We start from the raw sequence: 12,837 nt of genomic DNA, 5'->3' as shown, positions 1-12,837 counted from the left end.
GACAATTACACAGCAAAAAGAAGTAACTATCTTGCATGAAGTTAGCCGTAGGGGTTTGTGGTCACAAAATGTAGCAATTACATGATTTAAAACAGAACAATGCAAATTACTACCCCATGTTCAAGTGACTGGATTACCATGCCTGAATTGGTCCTGGTCCAGTCATTCCAAAAGCTTTTCAGAATGTTCATTGACTTGGTGGTCCTGTTTGATGCTATTTCTGACCATTTAGGCTTCACTAAAAATTGGTTACGGATCATTTCTTGATAGCCTCATGTTCAAAGTTTGATTTTATAAGTACTATGCCACATATATTTTATTAGTACACACTTCATTAAGTCAATATTGTCTCTTTAACTTATGAGAAATTGATAAGAAACATCTATTAGCTAAAACAATGCAAAGCTTATAGAAAAGTTTTGTGAAGACACAAAGTTAAAATTCTTCAGCTTACTATTTCATCTAGTTTTCTAGAAACAGCCTCTACTTCCCACATGCAACTAGGCAAAAAAAAAAAAATTAGCTTTTCTATCACTCATTATCACTGTAATGAGAGATGTTCTATAAAGCTATCATTACCTCAAACACACCAATAGCAGTTCCTTGAGAGAAGAAAGAGAACAATACACCCTATCATTCTGCTGTAATAATCTAACTGTTCATTAAGCAGCATGCCAAATTCAACACCCTAGGCTTTAGCTGTGTTGAACTGCTGACAGGAACACTTTAAAGTCCCTGAGGAGCTTTTGCAGGTTGAATGCCCACCAATGCACTCATCTTCAAAATCATCAACCAGAGAAACAAATTGTCCATTTAAGAGGAAGTTATATGAAGAGATCAACCCTACAGCTGAAACCTTTTTTTTTTTAAACCACACCCAATTTTCAAATTCCCTTTGGACAGATCTAGAAAACCAAATGCTTCCAGTGGAAAAAGACAGTAGAGAAAAAGCCCTGTTCTGTTGACAAGTCCTCTTCCAAAAGAAATTTCATACAGTTTCACAGAGGAACAGAGGAGTGGGTGGTGGTGGTGGTCTTGGACAACAACACAGCTTTGCTGTGGGTTTTTTTGATGTTTTGTTAATTCTTGCACATTTGTCATGCCTAAGACAGTGAGCAGTGTGCTGGATTTTCTCTGTAAACAGCAGGATATTATGAGTAAAGACTTAGGTTACTGCCTTAAATTCAGAGTAACTTGATCTAAAAAGTTTTGGCTTCACTACGACTAAAAAAAAACCACTCAAAACCTCAACACCTGCAGAAAAACACTAGGTGCTATCAATCTGTTTACTTAACATTCTAGAAGGAAGAAATTTTGCCTTTCCTATTGCTCTATTGCTACAGGGGACATATACAGTGTAAGCTCTAATGGAAACTTGGAATGTTCCCCTCCAACTTCTCCCACTGATAAAAACCACACATAACCACTACAGTTCTTACATGACATTTTACATTATTAAATCTTAAGTCTCTACCACAAGGGTAGTACTTTTAGAGTTTACATCTTAAAACAACTAGCACAGTATGAACAAAGTAGTGTTCTTCTGTTGGAGCATGCACAATGAATAGACAAACAGGACTGACCTCATACAAAAAAAGTAGAATAAATTTCCAGGAACTGAACTAACTGGATTTTAGGGTCTACAGATACATTGCACAGCATTAGGCAGACAAATCATACTCCTAAAAAAGATCCTGTGACAGTTTTTTCTGTTTCAGAATTTTCCCTCCAGAGGAAAAAAGTCTGGTTGCTTGTTTCCAGCCTCCATCAACACAGAACAGGTTTGCAAGTTACAGCTTTGAAGGATGGGTAGCAGTTGCCAGATGCCTACAATGTACTCACAGGAAAATGTACCTGGCAGATCTAGTAGCTACATTCCTGCACATGAAATTTATTGTCAGTATAGGTAATAGACAACTTAGTTAAAAGGCCTTACACTGAACAGTCATTACTTTTGTTGTTTTTTTTAAATCATAGAAGATAAATTCTACCCAGAATTTTGAGGTGATGCTAAGAAGTGCTACTGCTCAAGATGGAAAACAGTTTATTACTTACAACTGACTATCTTTAAATAGCCCAGCAAACAGGTAGGCCAACAGGAAACAGCAATGTTTGTTCAATTATTTCTAAGTCAGTATAGATCAATTTTGCATTGAAATGAAGCACAACACTGCCACAAGCTGACCTGAAGCTTATCCAGAAATGCAATGAAACATTCCCCTACAAAATATTTAAATGCTCCCTCTCACCTGTACATTAGGCATCATAACTTCACTGCAAACTGAAGTAGCCCACAGTGGCAATGATTTTCCATGTCGTTATACAGCACTATTGCCACACAAATGTATAAAAACAATGCACATCTTTTGCACTGCAAGCAGGGAACCTTAAATTCAGTCCTATTTGAAATGGGTACAGTTTTTGGCACAGAATAACACATATTTGCACAGATTGTGTTAAAACAGTTTGAAAAAATAGTGACTACTTAACAGCTTCTGACATAAATACTCCCCAGGGAGACCAGGACCAATTCAGGCATGGTAGTCCAGTTACTCCAAAACCTTTTCAGTATGCATTGACTTGGTGGTCCTATTTGGTGCTATTTCTGACCATTTAGGTTTCACCAAAAATCGGTTATGGATCATTTCTTGATAGCCCTGTGTTCATTTTGCTCTTACCTGCTGCTTGAGTGCAGTAACATAACAGATGAATTTTGGTGGTAAAAAATACCTCATAAGACACTTTTGCCCAAGAAAAGAAATCCAGCTCATTCCTGGTGTCTTAAAACTAAGCAGATTCCCATTCTACTGAATAATCCACAATAACTGATATGTGAAGTTGGTACCGCTTATAAAAAGTATTTTGAGTATCATATTAAAAACAAGTAATTTGCTGTTAAAAATTTTACTTCTGTCTGCTGATTGCATACAGTAGTTTTAAAGCTCTGATACTTAAAATTCAAGGATTAGCAAGCCACAGATTTTTAATTTGCTAACTTCAGAAAATGGTCAAAGCCAGAATTTGTTTCATGCTCACCTGGTAAGCCGTTTCGGTTGAGGTCGCTCTCCAAATTTCCTGACAAAAAAAAAAAATTAAAAAAAATTAGCTCATTTAAACCAAAAGTGTTGTTTACAGTAAATACTATTGCAACCTTACAACTTTTGAAAATTTATTGGAATTTGGTGTCTTTTTGTAATTTCCTGAATACATTACTGTTCTAATATCAACCACCTCCTTGCAACTGCTATTCCCACAATAGCAGAGGCTTTTTTTTATTACAACAATAGATAACTTTTTCTGCTAAAGTAACATTTGCTTTCTTTCTAAATCACTTTGAGAAAGTTCAGATTTCACAAGTATGTAAATAAACAAGAGATCTCTGCCATAGCACTGACCAGAGGTGCCCACAAAGAGCAGTTATTATGTACATACAGAAATTAATAGACTTATCTCTGAGCTGACAAATCACAGTGAATGCTTCCCATCAGGACAATTTCTCAGAAATCTCTTTGTCCATAATGCCTTCTTACAAAAAGGACGACAGTGTTTTTCATATGTGCTGGTAAAGCTTTATAAAACTCTCTTGTAGAATATACCAAAAGATTCTGCTATACATCTAATGACTTTAGCTATGAAGTGCTTTGAGACAGCTGTATTTCATTCAGTGCTTTAACACCATTCTGGAGAGACTACACTCTTCACACTAGGTTAAGACTTCACACAAAAGTATTTACATAAGACACTGAAATTACACAGAACAGAAACATTTTCATGAACAAAAGCATCCTCAGATTAAAGCAAAATGGACAGGTAAAAAAACCTGGAGAAGGCAAGGCTGTACCCAGCAATGTACATCTGCTATGTACATCTGCTCAATCTGTTAAGGAACTATAACCACAAGAAAAAAGGATGAAGGAAAAAAACAGAAAAAAAAAAAAGCAGGTTTAACACCTTTCTATCTAAAAATAAACTCAGGCATAAGAGATTGTGCTTCTCCTCCTCACAATGTTCATAAATATGAGTTGCCAAACTCATTGATAAACTGACAAATCTTTCTAAAAAACCCTACAACAGTGTTGGAGACTCCCTAGAACAAGAACTTCCTCATTAAATGATGCGACAAGAAATTCCCCTGGCTTGTGAAGTGGCTCTGTTCTGAACTCTCCTAGAAATCTACAAAGGAAAAATACATAGCTATTGCCATTTGTATAGCTAAGCAGATAGCACTCTCCTAAAAAAGACAGTGACAAGAACATTCAGCAAATTTTGAAGTTATTTTTTGGAGGCTTGAGAAATCAATCTTCTAAGTACTGTAGTCCACTACATAGAAGAATAAATTTAAAATTTTGAGGCCTATTGGACATGTATTTGATTTATATTTTTCCCTGTTGTACATATCACTACATTGTCCTATTTGTAATGAAGAAAGGTAACTAAAAAATGCAAACAGCTCTGTAGTTTGGCAGCAGGAAAGTTATATCCTGAAGCCCTTCTGCTTCTACCACTCAGCTGTTCAGGGTCTGTCCAGCTTCATCTCCCAAGCACACCCTGTGCCTCTGATTTTCCCTGGATAACAGAATGTGAGGGTGTACATACCCCCCCGGGTCTATCCATGCAGTTACTGCTCTCCCCAGAAGACCCAGGATCATTACATCTGGCAGAGGATTCACCTGTCTGTGACTCACTGACTAGACAACAGATTGCCTTTAAGCAATACTCTACAGACAAAAAACCCCATCCCTATAGATTAGCTGCCTGATTTTAATCCACCATGAAAAAAAAGTAAGAGGTGCCTATTATGGAGCAAAGGAAGCATTGCGCACACCACACTTTCTTGTACTGTGGCCAACAGATTCAATCCAAGATGAGGACACCAGTACAACAGAAACTGCATTAATGCAAATAAACCTCCCAGCCAAAATATTACAGTGCCCTAAGGCAACTTTTACCCATGCAGCAGTCTCCAGAGCAGCAGATACATCTCCCTTGCCTGTACACTTAACTGCTGCCTAAAAAGAGTTTTATTAGCAAGGCATCAGCAAGGCACCTGGACAAGACAGTTGCACTTACTTAAGAGAGATAAATCCCATCTTTTTCTTAAGTCAAATCTTGAATATCAAGGACAGGAAAAAGCACATTTTTCAGAGGTGGAGCTAAAGGACTGAGTCATTCTGTAGCTGCACAGGATGAACTCTGACAATCTGATGCTAGTGCAGTATCTTTGTAAGTCATGTACCAGCTTTCCCTGGCCTCTTCCATCCCAAATGAAGTTAATGATGTCACTGTCATCAACTTGTGAACACAGAAATGTTGCCTTTACCAACATGAACCTTCCAAACAGATGATGCAAACTAAATTTGGTAGATGGTTTATTATTCTTTCAGTACATATTAGAGGGAGAAGTAGAATAGGAAGAAATTACACATTCATATTTATTTCAAGTCAAAGTTTTTACTGTCTCAGATTCAGCTACTTTTTCCTCAATGTCACCTTGACAGGTGACTGATGCACCCTAATGAAAAACACTTTCCCATACCACCTCAAAATAATTTCAAGGATCTCAGAAGTGGTAGAAACTAAGTTCAGAACTAAGATTTAGCAAACATTTTTACAGGAATAACTATATTTTAGGGAAAATTAACGTGACTTGCCCAGGAATGCTATAAATCAGATCATTTAACAAAGTGACCATAAGTAAGGTTGACTGACATTGCATTCTTACACATCTGGTAAAAAACCTCCTTAGGTTAAAAGTTTGAAAACAAGAATGATTAAGAATGAAATGGAAACACAAACATTACCATGTCAGAGCATCATTCTGCCACACACCTACAATTCTGAAACCTGCCTGAAGTTCACTGAAAATGTAGTGGCGAAAAAGTTAATTCAGAGTAATAAATACCACAAAAGTCAATATGGATGATCAATAGCTTTCATATGCCATTGGCTAAAGCTTTTTAGCCTTTAGTGAGAGTGAGTCCTGAGGCAAAAGTACCAAATGGAAGCAAAGAGAATAATAAAAGATATACTGAATGAGAAAAGGAGATGGTTATTCTCTATCTCTCACAAAAATAAGAATTGGGAAAAATAGCTAATATCTGAAAAATTAATTTTACAATTAATTTTTTTTGTTTTCTCTATAAACAGTGTTATAACTAAGTTGTGAAGCATATTGCTAGAATATATTGTAAAGGCTGAACACACAAATGGACTCAAAATATCTTTCATACAGAACTCCATTAGCTCATATTAAGCATAATGACCAAACCAAAAACCCACCACATCAGTCTACATTTACTCTGCTTTTCATATTTTTCCCTTCATCTTCTATTACTGATGACCAGCAGCCACAGTCCAGTATGTATACTCCTATGAACCAGGAACATTGCAAAACTCAGGATATACAAATACATGAAAATTTAACTAAAAAAAACCCCAGAGTACAGGTTTACTTTTTAAATTCATTTACAACTTGATGTAGATACCAGCATGGCCAAGGCAACCCATAAATATGAGTAAGTAGCATGCAGAAGAAAAGAGCAGGAGGCTTTTTAATTTTTCTGATAAGACAGCCCATTTAAAATTGCAATATAAACATTATCTATTGTTTTGTACTAAATGTCAAGATATTGTACAAGCTATGATGGCTGTTATTTCAAACATTCATATTTAACTGGCATGTTGAAAAATTACCCCATTCAGACAATTCAAGATTACCTGTCAGACACGACACACTACAAGATTTTTCATGCTTAAATTTTCTCTGGATTTCACTGTTCTGGAATTTATTTTTATATTAAGTATTTCTATTCCTCCTCTTTGTTTACATCTTGAAAACATGCAGATAGATGAATTAAAAAATACACAGGAGAGGAAACTGAAAATGTATCATAGTACTATTCCTGTAGTGGTTATTAAACTAGCTAAATATATGTAATTTGAAAACCTAATTATAATTTATATATCATTTTATCTGAATGGTCACCAAGTTCCTTCTCCATTATTTCTTAGAATTTATTTTACTATCCAAGCCTAAGCACTGCTTTAGGTGTACTGCACTAGAATTGTGGACATACAGTCAGACTGACACTTCAGTTAGCAAAAGGAAATCAGTGCAAACTGGCTTTTTTTAGCATTTCTTCAACACAGTGCACTACAAACATGACTATAAGCATTAGGCACGCCATAAGCATTTGCTTTTTCACCAAATTATACTTGTTCTAATGATTCTTTTCCCATTCCTGTATTTTCTTCAGCCACTAGTTTGTATTCCATTACTTATCATAGAATCACAGAATCGGCTGGGTTGGAAGGGACCTCTGAGATCAAGTCCAACCCTTGTCCATCATCTCCAAATGTACTTTGGCTTGTGATGCTTTTCATAAATTAATTTCCCTTCCACGTTTTACACTGTTGTGACATGTTTCTCCCCCTATGCCCCAAATAATTTTTTTCAAGTCCATTCTTTTCCTTGAGCAAGTCCCACTATCACCTTCAAACTTTTATTCAATTTTTTCCCCATTTACTCTTTCTTTTTACTGCCCCTCAAGGAACTATGGAAAGAAAGAAGTGCACTAACATGAAGTGCACTAACTAGTTCTGCTTGAAGTTTTAATATTCTCTGGTAAGGTAAAACCATAACATAACATATACATTAAAGTTTCAAATGGTTTCAGAAACAATAGGTTCTATGCTATAGTTTTCTATGGCTGAAGTAGTATGAATTTTGACTGTTTCCAGCATCTACAAAGGAGAATAAAGACAATCTACCAGTTATTATATGCTTCTACTATAAGTACCAAACTTTTTTTCTATTATACGGTCTTATTTTCTGGAGATAAATGTTTTAGCTGAATTTTTTTTCAGTGCTTCTTCATGTTGAGGCAACTTTGGAAAGAAAAATTAGAAAATGAAAATTAACCAATTCTGTGGTCACTAAACCAGCGGCATCCTCCTCCTTGGGATACAAACTTCAAATTTTGCCCATATTGGCCTTCAGCCAAGAACATCCTTTTTACAGGCCCTGAGAGAGTCCATTCACCTTTATGAGCACAGAAGTCTTAAAAAAAATAATTCCGCATCATCTAAACAGAGGCAAACTTTAGCAATTTGCTTTAGAATTCTACCTACACTTGGGCTATAGGCTGACACAATTCTTGGAGGAATAGCATGGATCTTTCTGTAAATAATGATCTTCAGAAAGGCAAAAGGGATTTGTCAAATTTGAATACAGTAGGAATAACAGCTGAGCAGAATGCAACCATGTTGGAGAGGGGGAAAGCAGGAAGAGGGAGGACTAAGAAAGGGGACTAAGATATGAGGGGCAAACTAAGACTTGCTAGGTGAGAAGAATGAGCTGAGAACACCATGGGAGATGAGACACCAGAAAAGCCCATGGTGAAGCAAAACATACAGACTTACCTACAGAATATACAAAAACTAGAAAAATACACTACAGTTACTGGGGGGTTTTGTTGATGTACTTTTTCTGACAGAAGTTTTCATGGTGTCTGAAAAATTTCCACAAGGAAAATAAAAGCAAAATACTTGCCTTACCCTGAAGAATCCAAAACTGTATTATTGCAGATATCCATGTGTTGAGATCTTTGTTTAGATCTCTTTATTTTCTTTCTGCCTTACACAAACACACGAGATCCTCATGGGTGTTGGGGGCTAAGTCTGGTAGGCAGCTAAAGCAACACAGCCACTTACTCCCCCTCTCCCTCCCACCATGGAACAGATTAAGAGTAAAGGATGACTAAAAAGCAAGAAAACTTCTAGGTCAAGATAAAAATTGTTTCCTAAACAAAGCAGAAGTGGAATAAGAGAGAAATAAAACACACCCAAAAAGCCACACCAAATCACTCACCTCCCATGGGTAGACCAGTGCCCAGGCAGTTCCCAAGAAAAAGCTGGGGAAAATCTCTAACAACCCCCCTCCCTTTCTTTGTATTGCTGAGCATGACATTACAATGGCATGGAACAGTGCTTGGTTCAAGCCATCTGCCTGGTTGTATTCCCTCCCAAAGTCTTGTGCATCCCCCTGTCACAAACACAGGAGAGAGTGAGAAACAGAGAAGGCCTTGATGCTGTACAAACACTGTTCAGCAAGAGCTGAAACACTGGTGTGTTATCAACACTGTTTTGGTCACAAAGAACACAGCTTTGAAGAAAATTAACTCCATCCCAGCCAGACCCAGTACAATGAGAAAACTAAAGAAAAACACATGCTTTCTGCACGGAAAACAAGTGCAGGATTTTGAAAAAGCAGACATTGGGAAAGTTTCACTCCAAAAAATCTGACTGTCAAGAAATTTCCAACTGGACCTACATGCTTCTTGGTGCTTTCTGACTGTTCTAGCAAGGGCCTATGAGTTTTCCTGAATAGCCATGCCAGTTCTTCCTTAGTGCAGCCATCTGATGCCACATAGCACAGTACCTGCTGGAGAACACACCAGAGGTTCTCTTCACTAAGCCACAAGAGATGACTGCAATACCTCAGTGTGGAGCCTAGAAGCAATCCCCAGACAAGTACTCAGAAGGAAACTTGTCTGGAAGGAAGTTACCCCATAACTATCCACAGCAATTGCTCCAGTTCCTTCTGAAGCACAAACCTCCCAACTCTGTCAGATATAAGGTACAGCAATAAATAATCTAGGGGAGCATTAAGACCCAAAGACTGATTATCTGGAAACCTTTCAAATGCCCAGCCTTTAGTACAAGATGGCCCTTGTCATAACGGGGCCTATTGCTCCTACCATAAGAAACAATAATGCTTTTCCAAGTAATTAATTTCAAGTTGCTATGTGACCAGTTATCACAAACCTCTTAAATGTGGTTTACTAGAAGCTCACCAGTATGTGAGCACACTAGGTTTACTTGGCCTACTGAGGTTATCTAAAATCTAGGAAAGTGAAATACTGTGTTTTCTAGCTTTACATTTAAAGTTTGAGGATTACTAGAAAAGTATTCCTTTTCATAGAATCATAGACTGGCTGGGGTTGGAAGGCACCTTAAAGATGATCTAGCTCCAGCCCAGCTGTTCACAGAGACATCAACTGAGAAAATCTGGAATAAATGGATTCAAGTAGCATGCTGGTTGTTGCCACTTTTAATCTGCTATCACCAGGAAAAAGTATCCCATCTCATGGGTTCACAGACACAAAGAGAATTCCTACGTATTAAAAAAAATGGCCATTTATGATCCTGCATGAACTGACATGTAAAAAAGACCACAAAATTTCATACAGTAGTTTCTGCTATGATTGGTCTATGATGCACATATTAAATGTAGCTGTTGATTCACATCACTTATAGTATTAATATTCTTGGCAATAACTGAAGCATTTAATTTCTGTAAGTGCACCTTATTTCCCACTGATAACTCATATTTAAATGAAGCTGAAACTAGGGCATTGTTATGATCTGCCAATGGTAAAAAGGCACAGCTCAAAAAAGTGATATTCTACGGGTTTCACCTCTGATTAAAAACCCAAAACACCTAAAGGACACAATTTCTAAGAGATTAATGCAAAAGACATAATTGGATTAGTGAATGGAAGATACACTAAGATGAAAGTAAACACAAGCAATTGGTATTACTTATGCTCAAACAGAACATTTCACGTGTATCTTCTGCATAGATGAGGACACTGAATAAATGAACAATATAAATGGCTACAACAAAGACCTTCAGAAGGAAAATTTTATCTTCTCTGAAAGAAAAATGGGTTCAATATCCACAGGCCTAATCATTAAGGGAAACAGAGACAGCTGTTCTATCCGTAACACTGAGCACTAAACAAAGGCACAAAGTAAAAGGAAAGAACTAAAATAAATTTAGATTGTCCAAAGAAAGGACAGGTGATGAAGTAACTCTTCTCTCAGCCACTCTATCCTCAACAGCCTCTATGTACCTCTCTTCATGTCACACACTTATTTTTTCTTTATCCTCCACTGATCTTTTATAGTTTGTTAACTTAATGTTACACAGCTTAATATCACCCAACCTACACTGTGAGAATCCCCAAGTTCTGTGTCAGTTATCTATGTAGCATTATGTAGTAGAGTTTTACATCCTTAAGACTACTCATACCCTAAACATTTTACAGTGCTCTACAATTTCCTTTCCCTTAGTAGAACCTCCAAAGTTATTACTCTACTACTTCCTCAATCAAAACACTGCTGTAGCTGTTATACGTTTCTAAGAAAGGCGCAGAAAACACCAAAGATTATGCAGATCTATTACTTTGCAATGACATATCTACCTTAGGATCTTCTTTTTGCTATGAACACACTTAGCTTTATGTATTATGACTTATTCAACTAAACACACAGACAAAATGATGCATTTCAGAGGCTCTAGTTCTTCCTACACTATCACATACCTGCGGTATGGAAACTGCTCAAGAAATGACACCTATCTGTTCCTGTTGCTCCCTCCAGGTGCAACTGTGTTTTCCAGCACAATCCTCTGGAGCTGATGAAGTCAGCAGAATAAGAGTTTCCAACTCAGCCCTCATGCCCCGGGCTGGTTCATCACTCAGGGTGCACGCATGCACTAACACTCACGTGCAGTCACCAGTGCACTCTCACTTCTGCACACCAGTGGCACTTAAGCCCTGATTCTCATCAGGGTGTCTCCTGTAATAAATACTGCTGTAAAGATTTTGTCCTGAAAACTAGAAATTGAGCTAAAAGCTCACCCATTTTTAAAAAGAAATACAATTTTCATATCTACACCTAATGTACAAAGAGCCAAACTCAGCCAGTCTGCTTTGAAATATTACTCATTGTACCTTCTCCTTCTTACTCATCCTACAAAAAGAGATAAAAATCAATTTTAAAACCTCACCAATGGAGAATGTTTAAGGGACATGAACAATACTAGCTAGCATTTCTGCTACTCTTACAGTCCTTCTCTCCCTTACAGAGATCAAATTATGGTGGTCCAACTGCACTGTGGCTCCTAGGAAGTAGGGGGCACAGCAGCCCTTGAAATAAAAAAAAACACTAAGTTTTTGACTGATGGACAAAATACACCTTCTCTTCAAGACCAAAGAAAAAAAAAGGACCCACCTGTTCCAGGGTGAATGCCACCAACCATGCACTATCACATCTTTGAACTGCATGATCCTGTACTGCTCCAGCCTATACTTACAGAATTTAAGTCCTCCAGCCCAGGGAACATGTTACGTGTCTGAAACAAGTCTTCTACTGTACAGCTCTATATACACTTTTGGCACTATATCAAATAATACTGACATAAATACAACTGAAAAAGCTCTGCTTCGTTTAGTCACGCCCTCTCATTGGAAGTCACTGGTTCAATTAGAAACTCCCTCTCCCTTTTCTGACCCACTTTCATCCTCCCACGTTGCTCTCATTATTGTCCTCTCTCTTTTCCAATCCCCATAAAAAAAGAAAATCACAGAAGCTCAACAGCAATTTAAACACAGCTTGCACCGTACCCGTAAGTAGGCTCAATTTTAAACAATTTATAGAACTAAAAAAACTCACTTCTTTAAACTACTCTACCTACATTTGGAAAAAATCATCATCCAGTAATTCACTATACTTATACATGATTCAAAAAAGAAAAATCAAAGGTCTAGTCCAAAATGAACATAAACTTAATTCAGACAGAACTCGCACAGCTCTGCCACACTAAGGAAGAAGGCAAGAAAGTCAGTAATGACTGCTTATTTAAGAACAAGAAGGTGCTTAAACATGTATTTTCCCTGCTTTTGTTTTTTTTTGCTGTAGGTACCTGCTGCAAGAAGCTGTAGTAGCCCAAAGACCTCAGGTATGCTGAAAAATTTGGATATTTTCAACTTA

General features: G+C 37.2%; 1 protein-coding gene across 4 annotated transcripts in view; it reads right to left on the bottom strand.

Moving 5' to 3' along the window:
• The window catches only part of RBPJ (recombination signal binding protein for immunoglobulin kappa J region), a 57,161-nt gene that overhangs the window by 23,484 nt on the left and 20,840 nt on the right, over positions 1–12,837 (bottom strand). For all 4 annotated transcript variants that reach the window (XM_030449498.1, XM_030449501.1, XM_030449500.1 and 1 more), the window contains exon 2: positions 3,037–3,075. In XM_030449498.1, the coding sequence (XP_030305358.1) occupies positions 3,037–3,075 (39 nt within the window). The remainder of the gene's footprint in view (positions 1–3,036; positions 3,076–12,837) is intronic.

Source organism: Calypte anna, chromosome 4A, assembly GCF_003957555.1.
Source record: "Calypte anna isolate BGI_N300 chromosome 4A, bCalAnn1_v1.p, whole genome shotgun sequence".
Classification (NCBI taxonomy): domain Eukaryota; kingdom Metazoa; phylum Chordata; class Aves; order Apodiformes; family Trochilidae; genus Calypte; species Calypte anna.
This window is presented reverse-complemented; position numbering and strand designations above follow the sequence as displayed.